At 42.4% G+C, this 27,988-nt stretch overlaps 1 protein-coding gene across 3 annotated transcripts in view; it reads right to left on the reverse strand.

Moving 5' to 3' along the window:
• Positions 1-1,871: 1,871 nt before the first annotated feature.
• Positions 1,872-27,988, reverse strand: part of pacsin3 (protein kinase C and casein kinase substrate in neurons 3) — a 32,178-nt gene continuing 6,061 nt past the window's right edge. For 2 of the 3 annotated variants that reach the window (XM_069705391.1, XM_069705390.1), the window contains 9 exons: positions 19,224-19,324; positions 18,240-18,396; positions 17,510-17,745; positions 16,973-17,128; positions 15,598-15,773; positions 14,137-14,257; positions 8,025-8,167; positions 6,750-6,919; positions 1,872-4,085 (listed from right to left, as the gene is read on the reverse strand). In XM_069705391.1, the coding sequence (XP_069561492.1) occupies positions 3,970-4,085; positions 6,750-6,919; positions 8,025-8,167; positions 14,137-14,257; positions 15,598-15,773; positions 16,973-17,128; positions 17,510-17,745; positions 18,240-18,396; positions 19,224-19,277 (1,329 nt within the window). In that variant the 5' untranslated portion in view covers positions 19,278-19,324 and the 3' untranslated portion in view covers positions 1,872-3,969. The remainder of the gene's footprint in view (positions 4,086-6,749; positions 6,920-8,024; positions 8,168-14,136; positions 14,258-15,597; positions 15,774-16,972; positions 17,129-17,509; positions 17,746-18,239; positions 18,397-19,223; positions 19,325-27,988) is intronic. The other variant, XM_069705393.1, reaches the window with a different exon arrangement.

Below are 27,988 nucleotides of genomic sequence, written 5' to 3' on the forward strand. Positions count from 1 at the left end.
CTTTGAGCTTTTTCTAAATGATCTTTTTATGTTTTCTGTCCGTGTCTGAAGTCGGATGTCGAGCGAGAGATTTAACAGGAAAGTAAAGACATCTATCATCAGCCAGTTTTGTACGTTTAAGTCTCTACGTGTACAAACGTTATCGGTGTGCAGTTTTGTTCTTTTTAGAATATGCCATGTAATATGAAGATGTAATAGATTTATCATGGTAAGATTTGATTTTGCTGTACAGATTGAATTTGTCAGTTTAATAAAAATGTCTGCAGATTTTCATATCTTTGCCTCGACCTGAGTTCCTTTTGAACACGAAATATTAAAATCCTGGGTCTATTTTGTCTTTGTTTTTAAAAAAATAAATAAAGTAGCATTAAAAAAAAAAAGCTGGATAAACATTTCTGTTCCAAAATGAAGTTCTGAAAGAAACAGAAAACACAGTGTACGTGTTTATAAGCACAATAATGCAAATCATTTTCTCCAAAAACCTTCAGCCAGTAAGTAAGGTCTCCTCCTTACTGGAAGCTACTTATATTTTCCGCTCCACCAGAGGGCGCTGTGATCATATTAAATAAGTACTTGTCAAACTAAATGCCACCTCACCATAACAGATCAGCAAAATACCACCTGTCAAAAAATACACACGACTCCAGCGAGTTCCTGTGACTGATCGTGACAAAACATATAATCGAAAACAGTCAAATCTGACTCGTCTACTTTCTGTAATTCTAGCTTTTGACCAAAAACTGCTGAAACTATCATTTTTAGCCACACGAGGAACAAGCAATACAAATCTGTCAGTCCAACACTTTGAGGTAAAGCATCACCAACCTGATGAAGGGTCAGTAACAGGTCAGTCAGCCTGGTCATATTCATATCTGCGCATCTAAAGCAAGTATCCCCGAGTCTGAGATCAAGGTTTCATAGAGCGTTTGTTAGACTTTGCTTAACTTTCATAAGTCTGAGTCCAAGAAATGGGCCTCCATATTGGGTGAAAACATTCAGCTGGCACCCTCAGAGCAAAAGTTACTCTGGTTCACAAGTAGAAGAAGTTTAAATTTTGTAATTAAAAAGTGACTCTAATCTGTTTATTGCATGATTTCTACAGTAACGTAGAAACATTTATATTCACTATAAAATGTTATCATGAAATGTTTTTGTTTTTTTTATGCAGTTGAGATCGGGTTAAGGATCTTGCAGCAAAACTTTCTCCGTCTCGATTTCTCTCGATTCGTCTCAAAATGAACACGACATTCACAAAGACAGATTAAAGGTTTCCAGCGTTGGTCGATGACGGAGCGCTTTTCGACTCGAACCCCCACCGGCTCCTTCAGGTGAGCGGCGGCTGCTCATCGCGCCGCCGCTCCCAAACCTCCCTACACGACCTCTTGTGGTCATACGCGTCGTGATGCAGAACGCTCTGCAAAGTCAACTTTGCGTTCGGAATATTTTTCCACTGCTGAAAACATCAGCTCACGAGTTTACATGCAAACGCGACCGTCTCTACTATTTCGTGGACATTTGGAGTTGAGAGCGTCGAGATTGAACCGCGACACAACGGTGCGACGAGATGAAGATAATTCAAGAATCTCCCGTTTGTGTGCTTGACGTCTTCATTCAGCTCGTGTTTAAAGTCCTCTGTTGGTGCTTTTTGATGTTTTCATCTGCCGCCACGGTTCAAGTCTCTCGTAAAGAAAGCGACATTTTATTTATTCGCCAAGCCTATGGCACTTTGAGAGTTACTTTTGTTTTCTGAAATACGGTGGATAGAGATGCGTTTATTGTATTTCTTGTACACCAGTAATCTGTAAATTTAGATTGCTATATTAAAAGCCGACGTTCGACACCAACATGACAATGAAAGAAAGTCTGAAAACTTCCAGCTGCAGAAAGCTCTTTATTGTTGCTTCCCACATTGTGTGCTGCACACGTTACAGTTTTGGAAAGAAAAGGAAAGAATCAAAGGAGCAGGGCGGTAGCATTCATTTCTCTAATCTCTCTGCTATTATTCGAAGGTCTATGTAGGGTTAGCTGTAGCGATGCTGAGATCAGCGGGACAGGAGAGGCTCCCTCACAAACAAACCCACAAACTTAAACATGACAACAACAACAAAAACAAAACAAAAAAATCTTGTGACAAGACTTATTTCATGTGACTGAGAAGCATTGACGTGGTGATCGCAGCGCAGTGAAACTAAACGAGCAATAAATCCCCTTCCGCAGGTTAAATGACCCAAATATATCGTTACTTTACTCACCCGGCTTTCTCAGTCTAGTTCAAATGAAGAACGGTTGCTAAATTTAAAAAGGAAAATAAATTAGAAAGTAAATAAGTCGACACTGTAAAAATGCTATTCTTAAAATGTTTTCAAAGAAACAGATAGAAACAGTTTACACTGTGCATATTGAACATCATTCAACTTAATGTAGAAACAGCTATCATGTTAAAAAAAAAAATTATAATAATTAATTTTTTTTTTTAAAACAGGAAGAATTGAACTGAGTGTCTAAAAAAAATGACAGAAGAACCAAAGCACGCAGTTGTCAAGCTAAACGACTGGAAGGAGACATAAAAGCCGATCGAGGGCTCGCTGCACAATCAGATGGATTTTCAAGTCTCGGTAACAGAAGATCTACTGGTTTCACATTGGAGGTCATCAGCCGAGCATCACCCTGCAGACGGCTGTAATTCCTCTGTTGGACAGCAGGGCGGCGCCGCTCACTGCCGAGCTGTAATTCCTCGGTGAGACAGCAGGGCGGCGCGACACCGTCTTGAGCTGTAATTCCTCGGTCAGACTGCAGGGCGGCGCTGCTGCACATTTCTAGCCTCATCAACTAAGGCACTGACATTATTTCTTTTTTTTTTTTTTTTCGTCTCTTTGATTTAGCAGCATCCACCGCAGATGAGCGGATTAGACGGTGACACTGCAGTTCCTCTAACGGCCACTGGGTGCTGGACTCAAGAAAACTCAAACATTGCACTGAAATCGACTGAAAAAGCCAATTAAAATTGAAATATAATCCCTCCCTCCCCCCAAACAAAAGGTTCATTGTCTTCATGTAATTAATTAATTTAGTTGATGTTGAGAATATTAAGACTTAAAATATCAGTTCAACATTTTGGAGAATGTGCTAATTGTTGCTGTGAGATTAACACCTTAAAAATTATCTCACACAAGTTACTGCCAGAAGATGGTTAGCTTAGCTTAGCATAAAGACTGGAAACAAGCTAGCCAACAAAACTAGCCCAAAAGTACCAAAATCCACCAACACGTTTCTCTAAAACTGCATGCTAAGCTAGGCTAACCAGCTGCTAGTGTTAGCTTCATACGAGATATGAAAGAAGCTATCGATCTTCGTCTGACTCGGCGGGACTTTCTCCCTTCGTGTCGACCTGTCACTTCATAAAAAGCAGGTTTCGGGGTGTTTGATTGATTGACAGATGTTTCAGCCAATCACAGTCGGCTGTGGCGGCTGTCGCTCAATGCTTCTCGTCCCAACCCGTTTTTGGAATAAATTGTGGCTCTTCTGGCTCTTGGAAAGGAAAACGATGGCAGCAAAGCAGGGGAAAAAAAAAAAAAAAAAAGCTAAATCCGCAGTCCGATAAACCGTCCCTTCAGAACTTGACGAGATGACGTGGCAGGAAATACGTCCGTGTCTTTCTACGACTGTCTGCGTTGGCCTGCAAAGCTTCTTTTGAACAACAATGTCGTCGCCCTCGGGTTGAGTCCCAACGAGAGGACTTCCCACCGGCTGATCTTCAAAAATGTCGGATCAAACAACGGGAAAAAAAAAAAAAAAAAAACCTTGATGACGAGCTTTACGGTCAGTTACCCCCCCCAAAAAAAAAAAAACTGTCTTGGTGTCACCGGGGACGCGTCTATACGTCAGCACTAACAGCGGTGGATCGGTCCCGGCATCTTGAGTGTGTTTTTTCTTTTACCGTGGGCTGGGTGACCGGAGAGGGGCGGGCCATCAGGAGGCGACGGCCTGGACGTAGTTGGCGGGGTAGAGGCCCATCTTGCCGTTGCTCAGCTGTCCTTTGCACCAGCCCTGCTCGTCCTCCTCTCCCAGCTTCAGCAGCTCCTCGCCTGGAGGGGACACGATGAAAACGTTGGTTCGGTTTCAGACGTGTTAAAACGAAAAGAAATGCCTGCGCACCGCAGACTGTACAGAAGAAAAAAGTGTTCGTAGCTTAAGTGTCTTAAGCTGCAATACCACCGAGCGCCACTAGAGGTCGGCTCCAAAAAGCCTCCGTAGACTCCCATTCAACTGCTCTGGTGAAATTCTAAGTCGAAAAAAATGTCTCCGCGAGTTATCTCCGTTTTGCGAGCTAAAAGTCGCGACGCACTCGAGTTTCATCTGAAAATAATCCCGTCGTTTTACTGGAAAATTAGCCGCAATTAAACAAGTGCATTAAATGAAGTATAGAAATACAAATCGGATATAAAAAGTAGTCGAGGAATCATTCAAGAAAAATAAAAACAGCACTGGAAGAGGCCGCCCGTCATCAGTTTATCAGGGATCTGGTGCCGGTTCAAGCTAAGCCGAGGTGAGCTGGGCTAAGCTTTTTCAAACTGAGGTCTCCCCAACGGGTGGTCCCATCAAGTCCAATCAGGTCCCATCAGGTCCCATCAGGTCCCATCAGGTCTCACCAGTTCTCACCAAGTCCCATCAGGTCACCTCGGACCCCCCATGAAGCCCGACCGCCTGCAGAGGAGCGACTAAAGCTCCGACACCCACACCACAAAACACTGACGGGAAAAACCTCAGATCTCAGACGGTTTTAGCTTCTTTTAGCCTGTTGTTTTGTTTTACGGCACCATGATGCTGCAGCGTTCAGCGCCCCCTGCTGTTTCCAGCAGCACAGCAGAAGTTTAGTATTGAAATCAGGGAAGGAAAACTGGACTTTGTGCCACCAAACAAGATCAAACTTGTTATTTCCAGCTTCATAATATCTGCAAATGTTTTTTTTTGTAATTGCACACATTGTCTAATTTATTTGTCTATTTCTGTAATTAGCTGAAATAAACAGGCTGTATATTAAAAGTTGATATATACGTCGTACCTGCTCGGTGCCAGTTTTATTTACAAGGCCTAAAAGATAAACATAACATTTTCATTTAAATATTCAAAACTTCAGGGTCATTTAACGGCCCTTGTTCCCCACATGGTGTACGTATGTTACTGGATTATGACGAAGCTTGTATCATCCAAGTGGCATAAAAATGAACTGAAAAAGACAAATGGTTAAATACAGTTCTTCTTTGTGTTTTTTGGGTGTACATACTGTAATTTGAATTATGTAGAGTGGAGTTCCTTTGGATATAGAAATTGAATAACAATCTTCCAAACATTTGAATAAACCTCAAACACAAGGAAAGACTCCCCGTTAAAAAGATCAGCTGGATAAATAACAAACAAAAACAAATCTGTTCATCTGACTGTAAATACTTTCTACAGACTGAATATTATAAAACGAATGACTTTAATTTATCATTTATTACCCCAACAAACAGAAGTCTCATTCTGTCTTTCATTTCTGTTCAGTGTTTCCTTTTAAACCGTTTTTACTTGACCCGAGGAAACCTTCAAAATCATGTTATTCAATAATAATCTGCACGGAAGCATCTGTGATATTCAGGCAGCTTCCTAGATGTCAAAACGTGGAGGCCGATAAAACCACTGAGGTTTTATTTTTACCTCGGTAACACCTGTGTGATCTGAGCTCTTGGGTGAGTCGGGTTAAAAGGATTTAACAAAGCTGCGTTTGTCGTTTTTTAACTGCGTGAAAAAAAAAAAACCTGCAAAAAAACATTCGTCTGCGGCATCCTGACTGGATTTAAGAGCTCGACTTGAAATGCGTTTATATCTTTTTCGAACAGCAGCCGGAGATGACGCCGAGCTGCCGTCGCTTCACATCCGTCACAGCTGCAGTTTCTCACGTTAGCAGCAGGTTTGCAACGACGATCCCACTGAAGTCACAGAAATAAAACAGTTTTGTATATTTTCTCCAAATTTTAATTCAATTTGTAGTTTCATTTTTTTCTTTTATACAAAAGCTGAGATGTTTCTGTGACTCACTGATGCTCAGATTCCTGATCTTACAGCGAAGATGTGACGCGTCTTCACGCATTACAGTCTTACTGCATCTGATCGTCAGCCCTCATGTCTGAAACAGTTTTTGACATGAGTGAGCGTGTAAATGTGTTAAGACGAAGCATCACAGGTGGCACAACAAGAAAAAATGAAAACTTTAGGTTATTTACATAACCCCGGTTCTCTGAGTAGCACAAGTGAGTTACACTGTCTTTGTGTTGAGGGAACTGATTTTTGAATGTACATTTAAGAATACGTGCAGCTGCACAATTTATTTCTGTATTTTATGTCCTTCACTGCTCTGTTACTATTATCTTTATATTTCATACAACATTATCCTATTTTAGCTTGTTTTTTTCTTTTAATATTTTAAATCAACGTTTTAAATGTCTTTTTATTTTGTGTTTCCTTCGCTTGACATTTTGATGCCTTTAATCGTTTTATGTAAAGCACTTTGATTTGCCTTGTTGTTGAAATGTGATATAGAAATAAATTTGCCTCGTCTTTGATGCAACTCAAAATCTTTCTTTTTTGCACATTTTTTGAAACAAACATTTTCATAAAGCTAACCCCCCCCCCCCCAAAAAACAACAAAAGGTCCCGTGCCTCTCCTGTGATGCCTCTCCTCTATTAAAAGCATTAGCGAGGGTTAATACCTGCTTTAAAGCTGAGCTCATCGGCCTCCTGGCCCGTGTAATCGTAGAGCGCTCGGACTCGCACCGCCTCTACCTGCTCCTCCTCGTCCTCCGCCTCCCCGACGCCGTTCACCGCCAGCGCCTTCTTAGGACTCTCCTCGTCTGACCAGTCGGACGAATAATCTTTCACCCTGAGAGAAGGCGAACGTTAGACAGACACCAACGGGCCGAGTCTGAAAATCCTCCCTGAAAACCCAGCGAACGCTGATTCAGCAGCTGGTTTCTTCCTCCTCACCGATTCACTGCTCGTTGCTTCGTAGCCGCTTTCTTAGTTTTCCCCGTTATGTTTTCATGCACATCGCATCCGTTGCAAATAAACTAGTTGCGGTTTTCGGACAGTGTGTGTGTGTGTGTGTGTGTGTGTGTGTGTGTGTGTGTGTGTGTGTGTGTGTGTCAATGTCGTGTTTGTAGGTTCAGACAAGTCTGAGTCTACAGACACACACAAGTTTGTGTTTCAATCTTTGTGAGGACATGATGCATTCACTGACCTCTCTTCCATCATACCATCTTAAATCTAAAGATTTAAACTACGAGGACGTTTTGTCTCCAAAATCAGATTTATGTGCGACTGTAGGTATTATTATGTATAGACACACACACACACACACACACACACACACACACACACACACACACACACACACACGGCTCTAAGAGATATAATTGTACTCCTGTGTTTAGTCTGGACTGAACAGCCCACAGGTACATTCTTCTTTAAAAATAACACTAACAAATACAAAACAAAAACAAAACTCTTTTTAATCAAAAAGGTGCACGTTTGTGTTTATGTTGTGCATCTGTGTGTGTGTGTGTGTGTGTGTGTGTGTGTGTGTGTGTGTGTCCGTAGGCTAGACGAACCCTAGAAACTACTGTCGGCTCACTTTGGCCTCCTTTCAAGCGTCTGTATCTGGATCAAATCTGGATCAAATCCAGATGAGATTTAGGAATATTTTCTCTCGACTCAGCCCCGTCTACTTATCTACTCATCTCTGCTGCTCACATCACAAATAAGATTACAATCCCTCACATGTAAACAAAACCCAAAACTCTCTGGTGGCTGCAAAAATGCCAGAAGAAGAAACCATATCGTCTCATTCCATCAATCTACCGACAGATCAACGGAGATATTCATGTGAAGAGGAGACACGGAAACATTGTGACCTCCTGTTGAATTCAGTCCTGTAATGAAAGCACGCTGTATTTTGCGTGCGGCGGACGTGGACGTTGTCCTCCTACCTGCCGGTATCCACGGTGATGGGACTCGGCGGGACGTCGTCTCCGCTCGAGGACACGATGTTGGTGAGGGTGACCACGCTCTCCTCAGAGTGTCCGCCTCGCACCTTCCTGCTGATGGAGCGGCTCGCATCCGGAGACCACTCCTGCGCGCGGGCACACACACGCACACACACACACACACACACACACACACACACACACACACACACACACACACACACACACACACACACACATATTTAGACATCGTATTTCCATCACCTCAGAGGACGTTGACTTCCCGTTTATTACACCGTAACTTTAATTTAAGTTTAACGATTAAAAAAAAAATCATGGAAACTTGCTTTTTTTCCCCCGTCCAGTTTAAAAAGTTTAAACGCTCACTTTATAGCTCAGAAAAAATTCACACTGACAATTTACTTCTTACGATCCTGTTTCAGAAAAAGTTGGTACGCTGTCTGAAATGTAAATAAAAACAATATCAAATGTTGAAACTGAGAAATTTTATCTTTTTATGCTCATTTTGAATTTGATGCCAGCAAGATATTTTACAAAACAAAAAACAGGGGCATCACTTGTTCTTTTAACAACACTCTGTAAATGTTTGAAGACCAGTTTGGGGAGTTTTGAAAGTGAAATGTGGTCCCATTCTTGCCTGACATAAGGTTTCAGCTGCTCGACAGTTCGGAGTCTCTTCATGTTACTGACCTGTTGCCAGGCAACCTAATTAGTTATGTTGATGATGTTCAACCAGGTGTTTTTCTTTTAGACTTTTCTGGTCTTTTGTCACCAACGTATCGACATTTTTTTAAACGTGTTGCTGCCGTTACATTCAAACTTTACTAATCAGGTTAACGGGCAACAGTTCAGGAACATGAAGAGACCCCAAACTGTTGAGCAACTGAAAACCTATATCAGGTGAGAATCGGACAACATTTCACTTTCAAAACTCCAGAAACTGGTCTCCTCAAATGTTTACAGAGTGTTGTAAAAAGGAGAGGTGATGCAACACGGTGGTAAAGATGCCCCTGTCCCAACTTTTCTGAAATGTGTTGCTGCCATCAACTTCAAAATAAGCATACATTTTTCATAAAACAATAAAATTTCTCCATTTTAACATTTAATATGTTGTCTTTGGTCTATTTTCAATTAAATATAGGTTTGCATGATTTTCAAATCATCACATTTTGTTTTTAATCCACATTTAACACAGCATCCCTACTTTTTGGGAAACGGGATTGTAAAGGTGACTCAATTTATAAGAGTTATAATCTGGTATTTATATTTCATTCAGGGGATTTACAACGTGTTGGTGAACTGCAGCAGTTTATAAATCAGAAAAATAAGATGCTAGCCTTGAAAAATATCAGAAAAATACAACTTCTAATAGGACAAAAACATCTAACTTACACAAATATATAAATAGTGGAAAAAAACACCTGTCTCTTAAAAATGAAAAAACAAATCTGATCAACATCCTTTTAAAAAAAAATCATGAATACGTTTTTATATGGATTCCTGTCTTAAACATGCCATTAAAAACACACACACACACACACACACACACACACATTTCTGATAACAACAGGGTGGCTGGTGATACAGTTCCCGTGTTTAGTCTCAGAGGAACTATCTGCGTGTTGTGAAGCAAACGTCATCACAGGTGTAGAAATGACACAATTTCCTCCATTGAGGCCATTTTTCTCCTTTCTGCTCTTTTTTTTTTTTTTTTAAGTAATGAGTGATTGTAGTTGACATGAAGTCCTCGCAAGTGCAGAAATGGGGATACGTGTGTGTGCGCTGGGACAAAGACTCTCTGTTTGCGTGTCGGCAGCGCGGTGGGAACGCCGGGAGATTCCTCGGAGGACAGAAGAGACTCGTTTCTTTCTGCCAACATCGTCCTCGCTATTGAGCTTTGGGGGAAAAAAAAGAAAAAAAACTGGGGAAACTGAGGACGCGTTTTCTTTGTCGTCGCGGCGGGGAACGCTCCACCGTTTACTAAAAAATATTTCAGACATTTTACTGGCACCAAAACCTCTTTAAATGTGAAGGAAATCTCATGTGCTTGTATTTGTATTGTTTTCCACGTGTTTACTTTCGCGATCTCATCAACGACCAGCAGAATTATCCTTTAAGGTGTCATCTTTATTGATAACCCAAAAACTGTAACATTTTACTATAAATACCCCTTTTTTTTAGGATTCACATAAACCCTAATTAAGTCATTTATGACACACTATAATGTAAATACAAGTGTTTATTAATAGATTTCTCAGCAGCTGAAACTCCTCCTGACGGCACTCATATGTAATATTGTAGTTACAGATAATGAATGACAGTATAAAAGAAAAACAGCTGTAATAATATATAATGTGTTCTGATCAGCACTGTAAAAAAATAAACACTAAAACGGGTCTGACTATAACTGCTTACAACTAGTTTACAGTGCATAACGCTGTCGGGAACATAAAACTAAAAAAGATTTCACAGGGCAGATGTGACAAGTATAACTTAAATATATCAAATATATAAAAAGAAATGATGGACAAATGACCACTAATTAAACTTAATGTGCTGTGGTGGCGCTAACTCTCCACTCACCCGCCATCAAATCACAGCAGAAGAGGGAAAAAAAAAAAAAGTCAAACGTCAATTGGTGGAAAACAACCTTTCAGACTCGGTTATAAATTATTGTTTGTTTACATACAGCTTTTAAATACCAACTCGGGGGACTCGCAGTAAAGCTTTACATCTAACTGGCTCCGAACTCAAAGGAACTGGTGTTGATCTTTAAAGAAAAAAATGCCTTTTAAATCAGCTTAATAAATTCCTGGAGGTAAAGATTAGGACCTGCTGAGCGTCTTTGTCTACGAACGAGATCCTAAACATGCGCCTGTCGGAGGTGAACGTTCAGCAGAGAAGCATGAATTCAGATTTAAAAACGGCCGTGAAAAACAAGCTGCAGAAGTCCATCAAACACGACGAAACACTTCCTGTGTGACGAGTGCAGGTTTATTAACCTGTCCGACTTCAGTCAAACTTTAGCTGGGGGGGGGGGGGGATATCGGTACAACCTAGCGCTGTAATATTTTCCATGGCAGTTGTAACGATATGCAGATGATAACGCCATATTTTAACATGCCAATACATATGGTCAGGTGCAGGTTTTTATGGGTGTCGGTCAGTCTTGTCTGCTCGATATTTAAAGCGTTTGTGAACAAACTGAAAACATTATGTTGTCATACAAAACAGATGTTCACAGGGTTTACCTTTTAGGAACACAATTCCCAGCTGAAACATGGTAACAACAAGCTGCAAGCGACCGTGACGTCACCGATCGGTTTGTTAACTGCCGTTCTGAAATTCGGCATTTTTGGCCGTCTTGCTATTTTGGAGCCAGATGTGACCATATTTGGGCGAGCTCGGGGAGGAGCATGCGGTTCTCCTTCTCTGGTATTTACAGTAGTAAATAACCAACGGAAAAACAGCTGCATTCGTTCATAATTTTCTCCTACTGAGCTTCCAAAACATGAGGATGTCAAAATCATCTGACTCTGTGTGCAGAAAAAAAACCAACAGAATTCTTCTGCAGCGAATTAACCTGAAATCTATACAGACCAAATATCACACATTTACAACCGCATCAGTCCTTAGATGAGGAAAAAAAAACTCCCCGAAAAGCTTTCAAAATGGAAATAAATAAATTAAAAATAAAAGGTGGGATTCCTCCTGACATGCAACAGATGTCATGTGTGCAGAAAAAGCAGACGATTCAGCAACGCCGTCGGTTGTCAGACTAAACCTTTCACAGCTGCGTGCGACCGCTGAACATCTTTCCCCTCAAACACGACCAAAAATAGTTTTCACCTAAATCCTTTAACCTCCTTTAAACCAGACTCCTCAGCCAGACTTTCTGTGGTCCAAAGTTAAAGAGTGTTACATGTCAACTCTTTTGTATGATTTGAAATTCAAGGACTTGCTTGTACCTACCAGAAATAAAAGGTGGAGGGTGTGAGGCAGGAATTCCAGATGAATCTCTGTTATAACTCAACAATCGGGTTCGTCGGTTCTTTTCACGGACAGAAGAAAAGGACAATACGGCGCTGACAATGATTCGCTGACTCGGGAACAGAAAGCGAATGTACGATATATATATATCCGTTACATCATCCTGAATTCACCTCAAAGCCCTGAAGAGAGGAGAGAACTCACTGTTCTTCTGGTTTTAACGTTGGTTTAAGAGGAATTCTTAAAAAAAATTAAAAAAAATAAAAAGTTTTAAATATTCGCAGACTTTGTTACAAAAAAAACATTTAAAAATTTAAGGGCGGTTTTTGTCAAATCTTCATTAAAACTGAAACTGTTTAAAGAACAGATTTGATTATTTTACCTTCTATTTTTGTTGTTGTTTCAGTGTGAAGAAGACGAAGAAAATTCACCCGTTTGCTTTCTCGTAGAGAATTTACAGACGACTAAATAAATAATATCCGTATTAATCTGGCACCAGTAGCTGGTTAGCTTAGCAATTTGTCACGTTTAACACTTTTGGTTTTTGCATTCATTAAAACAACAACAACAACATACGATATTTCAATTCGTTTTTTTAGCAGTCGATTTTGCTGGCTGTTTTTTCCCGCCATTTTCGAAGGGTTATGTTTTAATAGTTGGACACATAACCCACTTAAAGGTCCCCCGTTGTATTAATTCAGATTTTTTTTTTCATCATAAAGCAGATCCAGGTGAATAGAAATACTGTGAAAGTGTCGACACAGTCAAGTCTGCGGAGAAATGCTGCACAGCCGATATTTAGCAATTGTGCTGTTCGGACTTCCCCTAAATTTGTGATGTCACAAACGCAAACAATACGTCCTCCCCCTCAGCACAGCCCCAACATCTGACTTTTAATGTGGAAGAAAAACACAGAGCGGCCATTCAGTCACAGAGCTAGCAAGCTACGAGACCGAAGACGGCCTGTGATTGGACTGAGCGTGTGTCACTCAGCAGAGAGTCAGCCAATCAGAAGAGAGGGTCACTGATATCAGTGAGTCTTAAAGACACAGACGCAAAACGGCCTGTTGTTGGTCGAACTCCAGAGAGGAGATGAAAAACTATAGAGATGATTTTTGGGTCATAAACGCACAAAAATATTTTCTTCTGGACATCAAGACTGAAACTAAAACACCAGAGAAGTGTCAAATATTGGACCTTTAGGGTTGACTTGACTTGAAAGATGCTGTTTTACAAATTAAACAAACAAAAAATAAAAGTGTCAATTGTTTATTTTTTTATGTCATGAAAAAAAGATTTAAATAAAACTCCAGCTTAAGGGAAAAATATATTTTATGTTTCTGATACTGAGAAAATAATCTGATTACTGGAAGATTTTCCACCAGAAAGTAACGTAAACTTTCGGGTCAGCTCTCAGGAGCTCTTTTTCTTTGTGGAAACACAATCGTCAGTCCGATCGGTCGTTTGTGTTTTCATGTCTGTAAATATTTGTTTGTCCTCTGTGGCCTCGTCTGCAGAGCTGAGCTGAAACCTGTAGATTTCCACCAACAACTGAAGAAACCTGTGTTTGTTTGTGTGTGTGTGTGTGTGTGTGTGTGTGTGTGTGTGTGTGTGTGTGTGTGTGTGTGTGTGTGTGTGTGTGTGTGTGTGTGTGTGTGTGTCCAACATTCCTGACCCCACTCAGAGCTCTCGGGCACAAAACAAGGCTTTCACTGGAAACCCGTTTAATATTCAGTCTGTTGCCCTGAAACACACACGGTCAGGTTTTTATCACTTCTGAGGACATCCCATTGACTTACATTCATTTCCTGAAAGCCTCACCTACCAATAATCACCGCTTACCTTAACTTTAAAAGCAGTCTTCAAACTAAAATCTAATGACTGACATGATGAGAACTTCCTCAATTTCTCTGAATGGAAGTCGAGTCCTCGCAACGCGAGTGGCGCGCACGCACACACACACACACACACACACACACGCCTGTTGTTTTCATCCAGACGTTCGAAGAAAAAAATTAATGAATGAAGTCGTATAAACAATTCTCTCTCTGTGTGTGTGTGTGTGTGTGTGTGTGTGTGTGTGTGTGTGTGTGTGTTTCCACACCTCCAACTGGGGCCAGTTCATGCTCATGCCCGGTCCGTGGGTGTTCCTCCACCACCGCAGGTCTTCGGTGTCGCTGGCTCCTCGGATGGTCTGTCCCAGGTCCCGGTACAGGTCCTTGAAGCTGGTGGACCAACAGACACATCGTCACTCATTATTGCATCATCTGAGTTTTTTTTTTTTTTTTTTTTTTTAAATCATCATTTATAATTTTATAATGTTATCTGCAGTTTTTCCACCCTTCTCTTCTGGACATTTTTAATTTCATTTTTGGTATATTATAAAGTCCAGGTGCTGCTTATGACGTTTTCCTGTTGAAGACATCAGACTTTAAGCAGCTATAATCAAGAATCGTATTTTATTTATTTAAAAAAATGTATCAAACGGCAGTGAACAGAGTCGCTCGTAGTCATGAAGCTGCAGAGAATAATCAGCAGAATCTGCGGCTCAATGTTTTCTTGTTTTGGTTTGCTCCCACGGCTCTTGTAGCTTCGCTGGCAGCTGTTTTTCAAAATAAAAGCTCCAAGAAGCAGTTTACCGACACACACAGAGAGACCAGCTGGTGAACACAGCGGAGAATTTAGAGATCAAAACCAGAGCTAACGGAGAGTGAATACTGGAGTTTTTGTTGTTATGGCAACAGAAAACAGATCTACTGTGTAAATGTTCACGACTTTTTGTTGTTATGGCAACAGGAAACTACTACTGTGTAAATGTTCACAACTTTTTGTTGTTATGGCAACAGGAAACAGTTCTATTTCATACATTTCATGACTTTTTTCGGCTTTTTCTTGTGAAGTAGTTGTCAGTTTGAACTCTCGGGGCGACCACGGCTCACTTGTAGGCGCTGGATGATTTTAAAGGACAGGCTCTCGTGCGTGGTGATTAACTTCAGGTAAATAACAGACTCTGTGAGCTGAAGTCTGGACTTCAGGTTTGGACCGAGGTCTCTGTGGGAGGGCAGGCAGGTGGTCTGTCATTAGATGGGCTGGGTGAGGATCATGAACGCACACAAGGTCACGTCTCTCTGAACCAAAGTAGAACATTAAATAACCCTCCAAAAAAAAACAAATCAAATTGAAATCAAATGCAGTATAAAAAATTTTTTTTACAAAAACGTTTGCATATATTATATTAATATAAAGTGAAAATCCCGTCACAGCACGATGTGAAGTTTCTCTTAAAAAAAAATAATTAAAAAAAAAAGTCCCTCAGTTAAATTTGTTCAATATTTGAACAAAGAACGCGCTGGACTTCGCCAATCGTGGTTTCCATGGTGACCGTGGGCTTGTTCAAATAAGACGAGAGGTCAATAGTTAATCGACAACAAGCAGGAGTTTTCTATTAACCTCTGTGTACACATCCGAGCCACGACGGCTCCGCATGCCTTCGAACCGAGTCAATTTAATCACCCCGTTTCCTCTTTTGGATGTGTGTGTGTGCGTGTGCGTGCGTCCGTCCTACTCGTCTTTGACGGACAGGTCGAGGTGTGCGTGGATGTCCTGCAGGACGTCCTTGAAGAAGCGCAGCCTCTTGCGCTCGGCCTCCTGGGTGAGGTCGAACACCTGCTCCATGTCCTCCATGTAGCGAGGGTTACAGCGGTTCAGCTCCTCCAGGGCCTTCGCGTAGCGGTCCTTCACCTGCACACGCACACGCACACACACACACACACACACACGCACACGCACACGCACACACAGTGAGCTACTGTATCACCCTTTATCGTCGAATCATCGAATGTTTGATTGATTGACAAGTGACAAGTTGTAACAGAGAAGCAGTGATTTCTGTTTAAGAGATGCACAACAACAAAATAAACAAACAAACAAACAAACAAACACACTGCCCCTTCACCCGTTTAAACTGTCGCCGTGACGTCATGAGAGCCGACACTGCGTTTCTGCTGCGACTCTTTATGGTACACGCGTGATCACAGATCTTTTTCACCTGCGTGAATCATGAATGACGTGCAGGTTTGTGAGCTGACTTGAGACTCGAGCAAGAAGTCAGACTCAGTTGACCTCTCGCATACTGCAAGTGGTTTTCATGCAGGTTACCGTGACGACATGTCGGACCCTCTGATGGTTTGCACTAATTGCAGAAAGAGACAATCAGCTGCAGCTTTTTAAACCAGAACATTCTTCTTCTTCTTCTTCTTCTTCGACTCAACCCCATAATTTGAAAATATATTTAGTTTTGGTGACATGAAATCAAAGCCAGCAACAGTTGCTGCCTCCGTAAACTCCCCGTGACTCACGGACGGGTTTGAATTAGCAGCACGTTGACAGCAGACCGGACGGGTTGTCTGGAGGCTGGTTTTTTTTCTTTTCTTTTCTCCTCCTCCAAACTGAGCGAATGAGTCACGATATTGGATTTCATTTCCTCGTTTGAGATCAACAGCGTTCGTGCGCTGCGACCGATCCCGATTTCGGGTTCTCAGGATTTCCCTGTTTGCCGTCGATCGTTTTCCCTCCTCGCGAAGCTGCAGTCAGTTTGTTCTCCGGCGTTACAGCAGAGCGGAGAACGGAGGGGAACAAGCCCGGTCACGTTTCAAAGTCACACACACACACACACACACACACACACACACACACACACACACACACACACACACACACACACACACACACACACACACACACACAGGTATGTTTTTTTGGACTCACTGACACACCCAGACCAGTGCAAGACTCTCTCTCTGTGTGTGTGTGTGTGTGTGTGTGTGTGTGTGTGTGTGTGTGTGTGTGTGTGTGTGTGTGTGTGTGTGTGTGTGTGTGTGTGTGTGTGTGTGTGTGTGTGTGTGTGTGTGTGTGTGTGTGTGTGTGTGTGTTTTTTGTACTTTCTCGGCCTCCTGGTTGCAGCGCTCCGCCCGGGTCGTGTATTTGCGGACTTCCTCCTGCGACTTCGTCGGGTCGGCCTTGGCGTGCGTTTCCCTGGTAACCGCCGTCCACTCCTCCTTCCTGGCCTGATGGTAGGTCTTCTTACTGGACTCCACCTTCACACACACACACACACACACACACACACACACACACACACACACACACACACACACACACACACACACAATTATACACCCTTTGATATGTAATCAACACACCGAGCAGCCAACTCGTCATCCTTCTTCGAGTGATCCTTCAATGTTAAAGTTGCATATTAGAAACATGACGGGCAACAGAAAGGAAACTGAACTTCAGGAATCATTGAACGCCAAATCGATCAGCTTCAGCGTCTCGTCTCGTTTGCGAGTGCCGTCTTTTTGTCCGCGTCTCTCACTCTTGGGTTTTATTCGCTTCCTGTTTCTGCTGCAACGCTGGCGTTGTCATTTTCTCAAGAAACGGTGTTGGAGGGAAGGCGGGGGGGGGCGGAGCCTCACCTCTTTCAGTTTGCGGACCCAGGGTTTCTGAGCTTTGCGGAAGCCGTCGTCCGCGTCCTTGGTCTCCCTGAAGCCGCCCATCATCTGCTTGTGGAAGGCGTCTTTCTGCCAGTTGCGCACCTTCTCGCTGTCTTCGTCCGCCAGCCGCCCGCGCAGCTCCAGGTGCATCTCGCTGAGCCGATCGGCCGCCTGCATGAAGGCGTGCCACGCCTTCTCCAGCGTGCCGTACTGGGGTCCTGACGGAGGAGCGCCACCGTCAGATCCAAACAAAAAAAGACGGAAATATTAGATTTGATCCTTTTTTTGGGGTCCAATGTGACAGGAAACTAAAAATCGATGCGATTTTAGACAAAACGAGACATCCGAGGACATCAAATAGGGCTCGAGAGAACAAGACGAGAATTCTTTCTCCATTTTGTTTGACAATTTTTAAGACAATTATTGGAAGATTAGTTCATAATGGAAAATAATTATGAGAAATCAAACGAACGTAAGACAAGATGTTAAACATGACTCAACTCCTCTCGACTCTGCTCGCCTTTTTTGGGGTTTTCCATCGGGCAAGAAGTTGTGGATAATAACTGGTACGTTTTGTTATGGTATGAAGGAAGACGATCATCACTGCAATCATCACCGCGTCAACATTACGTGTCGAGTCGAGTCGAACGACGCGGCGATCAAAACGAGATTCGTGCGATGTGATTTTTAAAAAAAAGAACATTTTAGTGACCTTTCTCCACGGCGCCCCGCCACCTCTTGGCCCAGTCGCTCAGCTGAAGGGCGTAGGTCTTTTCGATCTTGGCCCTCTCCTGGAAGCAGCTGACGATTTCGTTGCACAGCCGGTGGCCGTCGTCGATCCGCTTCACCGTCCGCTTGTAGTTCCCCGGCTGTAAACGGAGACGGAGACGGGAAGCAGAATGAAGAGTCGCTCCGTTAGGACACAAACTAATATTAGTCAAAACTGGATTAGTGATGAAGAGATAAAAAAAAAAATAATAATAATAATAAATTTAAAAAAAAAGGAGGCCAGACAGAAGCCACAGCCAGTGGAAAGCTGTTTTTTCCAGACGGAGGGCTGTGAAGCCGGCAGTCAGTCATCAGGGACTCATTACGTCTTTGTCTCTATCTAAACATCGCAGACCGACACTCTGACTTCCCTCTCGTGATGTTCAGTTCAGATGGTTTTGCCGTCATTCCCCTCGGCGAGGGTTCGGACTAAATATCAGAAACACTTCACTGCGTGATGCAACATGGCAGCACAACAAACTGCAGCCGCCAGAACAAAATCTGAGTTGAATGAACATCTAAAACGATAAAACTGACCTCCGTGAAGGATTGATAGCAGCACGGCTCGGTGTACCTAATAAACTGGCAAATGAGTGTGTATGCAGGGAGTTTAATGACATGCTGTACGTGATGTTTCTGAACTGGACGCGGAGATCTCGTTACCCGATTTAACATCTCTAGATTCTAATGTTAGTGCGAGTATAATAATTATAACCTTTCTCTTTTTTTAATCGACTCCGTGAGACGCAATCCAAAAGTTCAGAGACTGTTCCTGTTGTACGCTAACAGAGCACGGAGAAGCTATAACTTTAAGTGAGTTTTGGACATTTCACGACTGATAAGACTAAATTTGATCTCTCTGGCTTAAGGCCCAGATCGTAAAAACTTTAGTTTTGTAAGAGAGCGAGCGAGACGATGGCTGTTGTACCTCCCAGAAGCTGTCAGAGCTCCCCAACTCGCTGAGGTCTCCGTTGGAAGACATGTTGGGGTCGGCTTTACAGCACGGAATGATGGCGGCTACGGAAGAGACTGTGAACGACAGGAGAGACAAACCAAAAACAGGTTATTCATTGATTACACACAGCTGATATCGTGGTGAATATCCTGGTTGTCTTAATGCAACAAAAAAAAAACCCCAAAAAAGTCTGTTCAGCTGGCTAATTTCTTTGTTTACTTTCAAGTCCGACTTAAAAAAGACAAAAACATTTATTTGGAAAGGTCATTGCCGGTCGCCCAAATAAAAGCAGTTTGGCGCGACACTTTGTTTTCCCTGAATCTCTGCAGCGAAGGTGGGAAAAGCGCTAAGTTAGCACAAACCAAATAAACACGTTAATGGGAAAACACAGCAGGTTGAAATAAACAAGACGAGTCAACAGAGAGAAGAGAGTCGGACAAACTCCTCCTGCTGATGAAGATTCGTGTGATTGAGATTTTCAAAACAAAAGGATTATAGATGTTTTTTTTGCTTTTTCAAATATTAATACACAAATGAACTCATCTTTGTGAAAACTTTTTTTTAAAATTATTTTAAAAGGCTTCCTTGGAGTAACTAAATCCATGTAAAAAAAAAAAAAAAAAAAAAAAAGCATATAGATGATGACATAAATACACAATGTCCCTTTAAAAGACATTTCTGTCTTCTGTGTCCGACGAACACTCGATGCCCTGTCGCGCACATCCGCTCCGTTACCGAGGCAATAATCTGTGTCAGCCGGTCCCTCCGCCGACAACAATGGATCTCATTCATTTGGGATGCGCAAACATGTGGACAGAATGAGCTCCAATGATGACTCGAGATTAAAAAAACACAATATTGTTTATTGATTGTCTTATAAATCTATAAAATCAGTCAGTTAAACTATTAACTAATAATCCAATGACTCTCACTCTGTCATTAAATGACTTATTTAGCAAATATGATCAATCTAAAGGATTAATTATGCAAAAGAACAAAAAAAATCTATCTGGCAAAGTTTATATTATTGTAATATGGTGATAATTCTAATTATAAAAGGCTGTGACCACAACTACATAATACATATCATAACAATAATTAATTTTCCCAATGCACATATAAAAACGAATAAATCAAAGTTAATTCGTTCCAGTTCTGCTCTTTAATTCTGAACAATTATAATAAAAACATATTCAACACATTTAATAAACTCAATTCAACTGAAACGCTTCTGACTAAAAGAGAAAGTCAGACTTTAGATATTTTTTTCCAAAATCGGACTCAAAAACAGGAAGGAGCATTTAGATCAATAAACGTTGTTTACGACCGTGTTTATGAGCAAGAAGTTGTCTTCTTTGGCGGAAATGTGCATCATTCCACCAGCATGAAGTGTGTGTGTGTGTGTGTGTGTGTGTGTGTGTGTGTGTGTGTGTGTGTGTGTGTGTGTGTGTGTGTGTGTGTGTGTATGTCCTCGAGAGATAAACACAACATGAAGTAGCAGCTCCGAAGAGACTTCAACAGGTCAAAAAAAACAAAAGAGAAGCTTGAAGAAATAAATTCCTCCCTGTAGGGAACTGAGTTTGAGATTTAGAAGGATCTATTGGTTGAAATGGATAATTAAGTTTTAACTTAACCTAAAACTAAGAATTGTTGTAGTTCGATTATCTTAGAATGAGGCCTGAATATCTGCACAGGAGAGAAAGTCCTCTCAGGATTCGACCATCGACTTTATGTGAAAGTGTTCGTAGCTTCCGGGTCTGATAAGTGAAGCCAATGCAGAAGTGCAATACCACCGAGGACCACTAGAGGGCAGGCGGCAAAATACCTCCAATAGACTCCCATTCAACTTCTCATAAAATACAGTCGATAAATGTTTCTCGCAGGTAATTACGGCGTCATTCGCTGCATTCCCTCCTTCTGATCCGTGTTCTGGTGAAAATAATCACATCGTTAATGAGATATTAAAAAGTGGTGTGTTTTGGGGGCGTGTCTAACATTACACATGTACAGGTGGGCGTGGCATGGTGTCGTCGGGTTCTCGGTGAGACCCAGCCCTCGTCCAAATATGGTCACTTCCAGCTCCAAACCATATTTGGACGAGCTAGGGGGGGTAGAGGGGAGGCTAGCAGTGACTTGTGACTTATTTCCTAATTATTGACAGGACGGATCAGAAGCTACAGTCCACGGTGACATCATGGTCGGTTGCCGCTCGGTTTCTACGGTAGCCCAGAAGGGACAAACCAAACACCGTTGCTATAAGAGAGGGAGTTCTGCGTTTTACACTCGTTTCACGGCCGCTGAGATTTCTTGCCCACCTGTAACAGCGAGCGGTGTTCAGGTGGTCACCACCAGGTGTCAGTAAATGCTACACACCGCTCCTTTAAAATAAAGCACAGGAGGTCGTTTACAGAGCAGGTCTGTACGATGCAGCAGAATAAACATGCAATTTAATGTCAGTTGAGCTCCAACATGACCAGAGGGGATTCTTTTTGTTGTTTTTTTGCAGCGTCTGTCGATGAACTCAGCCGACGGTTCACCGTGACCCGACTTTCCCTATACATCCACTTCCTCTGTGCTGTCTTCCCATTGGACAATCCCCCCCCCCCCCGTTTCAAGGCCAGACAACTTCCTGTGGCAGATACAACAAACCTGGGAGGAAAACATGCTCCACTGCTCCAGGTCTGCCTGCGAGCTCTGAGCCTTCAAAATAAAGCTGTGTGTTAAAACTGGTTTGATCTGAAGACTTCAGGCTGATGAGGAAAACTAGACAAGTCTTCTCACTGGTAACGGGAATTAAATCAACTGATCAGACTTTATTAATACTGCACCTTTCGCAAAGGTTGGTGCCACTCAAAGGTCTTAAAGAGTTAATTAAAGAACAAAATCTTTTGCCTGAAAAAGCTTCTTTTCTTTGAGCGTGAAAACAGAAGAAGGAAATGTCAGAAATGAACTTCAATTAAAGTGCGATCAGATAAAAAAAATTAAAAAAATCAGAGACGCGTTTTACTAACGTATGATAAAATACATAAAAACAAAGACATTAAAGATAAAAGCCCATCTTTCATAATTTCCCATTTCAAAATAAAAGCCCAATTCTTTTGTAGGCTGAAAAAATAAAAGCCCACACCCTCTATTTGATATTGCATCAGCATAAATGCAAGAAAACAAGTGCTTGACACTAATTTGAATCAATCTAAAGTGCACTGGAGAACAAAATCCAAGTTATCAATGTTAAAGTTATATTTATTTATATTTATACAGCGGCAATGTTTGGAAACATTGAATAAAACTGCTGTATACATCTAAACTATGTGACTAATATCTGCAATTTATATTGTTAAAAACACCAAGTGAGCCTTTAAAGAGCTTAAAGGTGGTTCTATTCCTGTGTGAATAGTTTCTGTGTGAGATCCTGCTTCTCTCTCCGGTTGACAAGCCTGTGAGATGTTCCCGGTGACTTCTTTTCCTCCTCCCACAAGCTCCACAATGTTTTCTCTCTGTAAATAACTAGTCGACTCGCAGTAAATCAGCGCCGGAGAGACCGACTGGTGCTAAATTAGACGCCGTATGCGACGGTAGCCTCGGTGAAGATCTGCAGGGAACAATGCGAGAGCGTAAATAAGCCCGACGGTCCTGCAAGCGTGCACGTACTTGTGCTAACACTGAGCCCTGAATGAACAAATTAAAAAAAAAAGGATTAGCTTTAGTGTGTGCTGTAGTTTTCAGGTTTGTCTGGGTGTGTGTGTGTGTATGTGTGTGTGTGTGTGTGTGTGTGTGTGTGTGTGTGTGTGTGTGTGTGTGTGTGTGTGTGTGTGTCGTGTTGGAGGCGGCGGGTGACGTTCCGAGATTATAGTCAAAAGCTGACATCCAGCGACACACAACATCACACCTGGAAGTTAATCCACTTCAGGCGGCCTAAGTTCTTCTCCACACAGGTGGAGGCAGCAGGGGGCCGACCGAGAGTGAGTGAGTGAGTGAGTGAGTGAGTGAGTGAGTGAGTGAGTGAGTGTGTGTGTGTCAGAGGTGAGTGGTAAGTATGCCGACATTAGCGGAGGCATCTGCCACCGGCGTGCCGGAACATGAGGGAGTATGAGAAAACCGACTTGGCTGTGGAGCGCTAATTACTGGCTCCTTCAGAGGTTTCACCAACAACGCTTTCAACAGCTCGTAGGGACGCTAAGAAGGAAAGACCGGCTTACACGGCATTTCCAAGAAATAAAGTCTGTAAAACCGGGTAACAAGAGATTATCAGGGATTCAAGTGGTTCTGCAAAAATCGCTGGAAAATAAGGAGGAAATTACAGGAGCTGTAGAAACGAGCAGCGAAGAGAAGAAGGCTTCCGAGAGAACAGACAAATAGTGATGAACCCAGACTGTGTATAAAAGTGTTCGTAGCTTCCTGGTCTGAAGAATGAGGCCTGATGCCTTCAGCTGCAATACCACCGAGTGCCACTAGAGGTTGCCTCCAAAAATGCTCCGGCTCCATAGACTCCCATTCAACTTCTCTCATCAAATAAAGGGTTCATAAATTTTTTTTTCCACGTCCTAATGATGTTGTTAGCTAAAGTCGCTGCTTCTTATTAGTTTCCTGGAGGTCCATTTGAAAATAATCCGTCATTAGTTCGAGAAATTGGCCTAAAAAAAAAAAGACGTGTTTTTGGAGGCGTGTCTGTTTGATTGACAGGCCTGTGGTCCGGTCAGGTTTCAGCTATCGGTGGGCGGGACGTAGTATCATCAGGTTTCCAATTGGATTAAGTTAGAGCCACCGCTAGCTCCAAATATGGTCACTTCCTGCTCCAAACTAGCAAAGATGGTGACGGACAGAATCCGAACTGGAGGCTTCGTAACGGCCGTTCAACAAACCGACGGGTGACTTCACTGCTGGTTGCCGCTTGGTTTCAGACCACAGTGAAGAAAACTGAAGTTGTGATCAATATTCTGGTGGAGCAAGGCCATGAAAAGAGCGGGCCGACTTTACCGCGACACAAGTCTCCTGCGAATAATGATAAACATGAGCTTGTAACATTCAATATAAATCAGCGATTCGCCTCTTAAATATAGATCTATTTTCTACGATCAGAACATGAACAGTTCAACCTTGAAGCTTCTTCGCCACTGAGTTTATAAAGCTGATCAATTATATCTCGACTCTCAAATTGCAACACAGATCATGGATCTGTTTGCTTTGAGACTTTTTTTCCCAGGTGGTAGTAGAAGTTTTAACTCAAAACTAATAAAACGCCACTGAAAAAAAACCAACAACCGGCTGATGGTTGGACCAAAGTACAGACACCCGTTTTTAAATAGAAACAAACACGTCCCGGCAGGTAAAAGCTTTCCATTTTGATTTAAACGAAACGAACAGCACGCATTTCTTCGGTCTAGTTTTTGGCCGGAAGAGGTGCACCTTAATCTGTTTGAGGTCAGAAGCATGGAGAGTACGTTATGTCAGAGTGAGCTCGCAAAGATAGAAGTATGGTGTGTGTGTGTGTGTGTGTGTGTGTGTGTGTGTGTGTGTGTGTGTGTGTGTGTGTGTGTGTGTGTGTGTGTCAGAGTATCTGGGTGCGGCTCTATGAAAACAAGTAGGTTTGTCTGCTTCCACCTGTATTATCTCTCTACCTGCTGGAGGGCGTGCAGGCGTTGACCATGAAAGTTGACAAAAAGCTCCTGTAACGTTCTCAGGAAAAACAACCGCTCGGCACAACAACTTCACAACAAACTACTCTCACTGGGAATCACGTTCGAATCCCAAAAACTAGCGCCGCTTGAAGAAAAATGCTCTCCGAGCAGCCCTGAAATATCACGTTTCGCAAGCGTGGATTGATGCGAGGTGACAGTGACCTTTGACCTTTGACCACTAAACTCTTATCAGTTGCATCTTTGGTCCCGAGTGAATGTTTTTGCCGAGTTTGAACAAATTCCCTCGAGGCGTTCTAGCGATATCGCGTTTACAACAAACGGGACGGCCGGTTGAGGGGAACGCGAGGTCACAGTTACTTTGACCTTTGACCTTCGACCTTTAATTCAGTTCATACTTGAGGCCGAGGGAGTGACTGTGTCACATTTGAGGAAATTCCATCGAGGGATTACCGAGATATCACGTTCACGTGGATGAGTCGAATTGGGGTGACAGTGACCTTTGACCTTTGACCAGCAAACTCTCTTCAGCTTATCTTTGGTATGAAGTGAATGGTTTTGCCAATTTTGACCAAATTCCCTCGAAGGGTTCTTGAGATATCGCGTTACCGAGATCAGGACGAACGACTGACCCCAAAAAAAACCTGATGTTTCCGGCTCCGAGGCATAAAAACACGCAGAAACCATCACAGACACGTTTCATTATTTTCTTATATTTTACAGACAAATCAATTATTGACTACTCAAGAAAATAATCAACATATTAATCGATACCGGAGCCTGATTTCCATTTATACTGCCATCTCATATTACCACAATTGATGGCCCGCCTACAACACCTTCTGTGGAGACGATAAATATTTTCATTACATCGTCTTGTCTGGTTGCTGTATTTTACTTTCATTCACTGCGACAAACAACGGTGATGAAATACTGAATAAAAAATTACCGTTCCGTGATGTGAATTTATTATTTTTCACTGTAATCCCTTTAAATCCGCGCCGTGATCACGGACCAGTGAGCGGAGCGCCAACAGATGGTCGGATGATGTTTGTGTGGCGAGTCCGGGAAACACCCGTTTGGTTTGTGTGTGTGTGTGTGTGTGTGTGTGTGTGTGTGTGTGTGTGTGTGAGATTTAAACTGAGGAGATTGAACTCTGGTTCATGATCGGTGACCAGGGGATAGTAAACACCCTCCAATAACACACACACACACACACACACACACACACACACACACACACACACACACACACACACACACACACACACACACACACACGAAGACAAATAATCCCAACGCATCGTCGGGCAGGTGCTTCCCACTTTACACACACACACACACACACACACACACACACACACACACACACACACACACACACACACACACATTAATACACACTCAATCCAGGATCCCATGGTGGATCCCATTTCCTGTTGGAAAATAATCAACGTCTTAATCATCGATTAAAACCAACACAGGGACGAAGATGGAGCTCAGGAGGTCGATGTTATTTGTTCACCACGTTTCTTCATGTCTTGATCGACAGTTGTTAAACACAGCTGGAAAATTAGTGATGCTAAGCTAACCAAGTCTGGCTATTTGACCTTATTTTCAGACCACAAACGCCGCCGTGTGAAGTAAAGCTACTTTCCCGGTTCGACAGGTGTATCGTCCCACTCCCAGATCAAAACTTTCCAACTCCCCTGTTGCTCATGAACGCACCATTAAACCAGGGTTAGGATTTTCTGGGGAATATGTATGCCAGTGATAAATCATCATGCGTGGGAGGTGATCCGTACACACGACCTTAGAACTGAGCCGCAACTTAAGGTGCTTCAACTAATAGTGCTACAGCCTTCTGCTAATTTGTAACTTTAAATGATTTCCCATCACAGTTGCTAAAATGTTCGCCCGGTTTCATTTCCATGAAGTCCATTAACCGTCTGAAGGCATCCAAGAGCTAAAAGGTCGGTCCTTTGATCCACAACAGGGCGGCGGAGCGTCAGGCCCGACCGGCGGAGAACAGGAAGACCCGTTCAGAGAGAGCGACCTGGACCATATGGCTACAACAATACGAACACACTGATGCTAAATGAGTTGAATTTGGAAGAATTTTAAGTTTCAGTTACCAACATTTGCTAATTAGCCCAAAACACAACTGAAAACTGAAATTTTGACCCGATGGTGGCGCTAGAGGAAAAGTCAGAGGATCTCCAAAGACGACACGATTCATCCTTTGGTTACTCTGGATATTTGTACCAATTTTCATGGTAATCCATCAAACATTTCAAATAATATAATCGGTCTGAGCCAAAGTGCTCGACAAACAGGCCGAAGAGCTCGGCTGCCAGCGCGGCTTAAAATGATGAAGACATCGCTCACTTCTGATTGGTTGAGAGGACAATGACTGCTGATCACAACAGAAACAGTCAACACGAACAGAATGAGAAGAATTCACAGCAACCGGGACGCCAAAAAAAACATCACAACGAAACACCACATCAGAAAACTTCTCCAACTGCTTCTCCTCTTTCTGTTCATTCTGTGCATTTTTTGCACGTTATAAAAACATAACTTAATATACTACTCAGATGCTGTAATGGAAGTTCCATCAGAAGTCGTGATTTAGTAATTTATTAGCATTTTTGGGGGAACACGGGTGCATCTTTGTGCGTGCCGTAGTTTGAGAAGTTTGTTTGAATCCAAGGTTCAACGTTCGAGCCGCAAAAACACAGGTTTTCAACGTAATATTCCTTTAAATGTTGAAGAAAAATGTATCGGTAGCAAAATAGAAAAAAAACTGCACGTGAAGATTTTTCTTAAAAGATCTTTACAGCTGCAAAACTGCAACCCAGACAACCACAGAAAAACACCAGTACTGACCCCAACATAAATTCCTCTCAGCTAAATGACAATAAACACATTTTTTAAAAAACACAATCAGATTCAGTAATTTCCCTGCAAATATATGAAACTATTTGAGCCTCAGTTGATGTATTTATTCTTCCAAAAACATCCCTGACAGAGGATCAGAGGCAAAACCAGGAGAGCTGTGGACCTGATAGAGGCCTGCTGAAGAGGTGGCTGATGGGACGA

The sequence above is a fragment of the Brachyistius frenatus genome, unplaced genomic scaffold (assembly GCF_029030835.1).
Source record: "Brachyistius frenatus isolate BFR_SWC_R1_liver_20210118 unplaced genomic scaffold, ASM2903083v1 Contig_56, whole genome shotgun sequence".
In the NCBI taxonomy this organism is placed as follows: domain Eukaryota; kingdom Metazoa; phylum Chordata; class Actinopteri; family Embiotocidae; genus Brachyistius; species Brachyistius frenatus.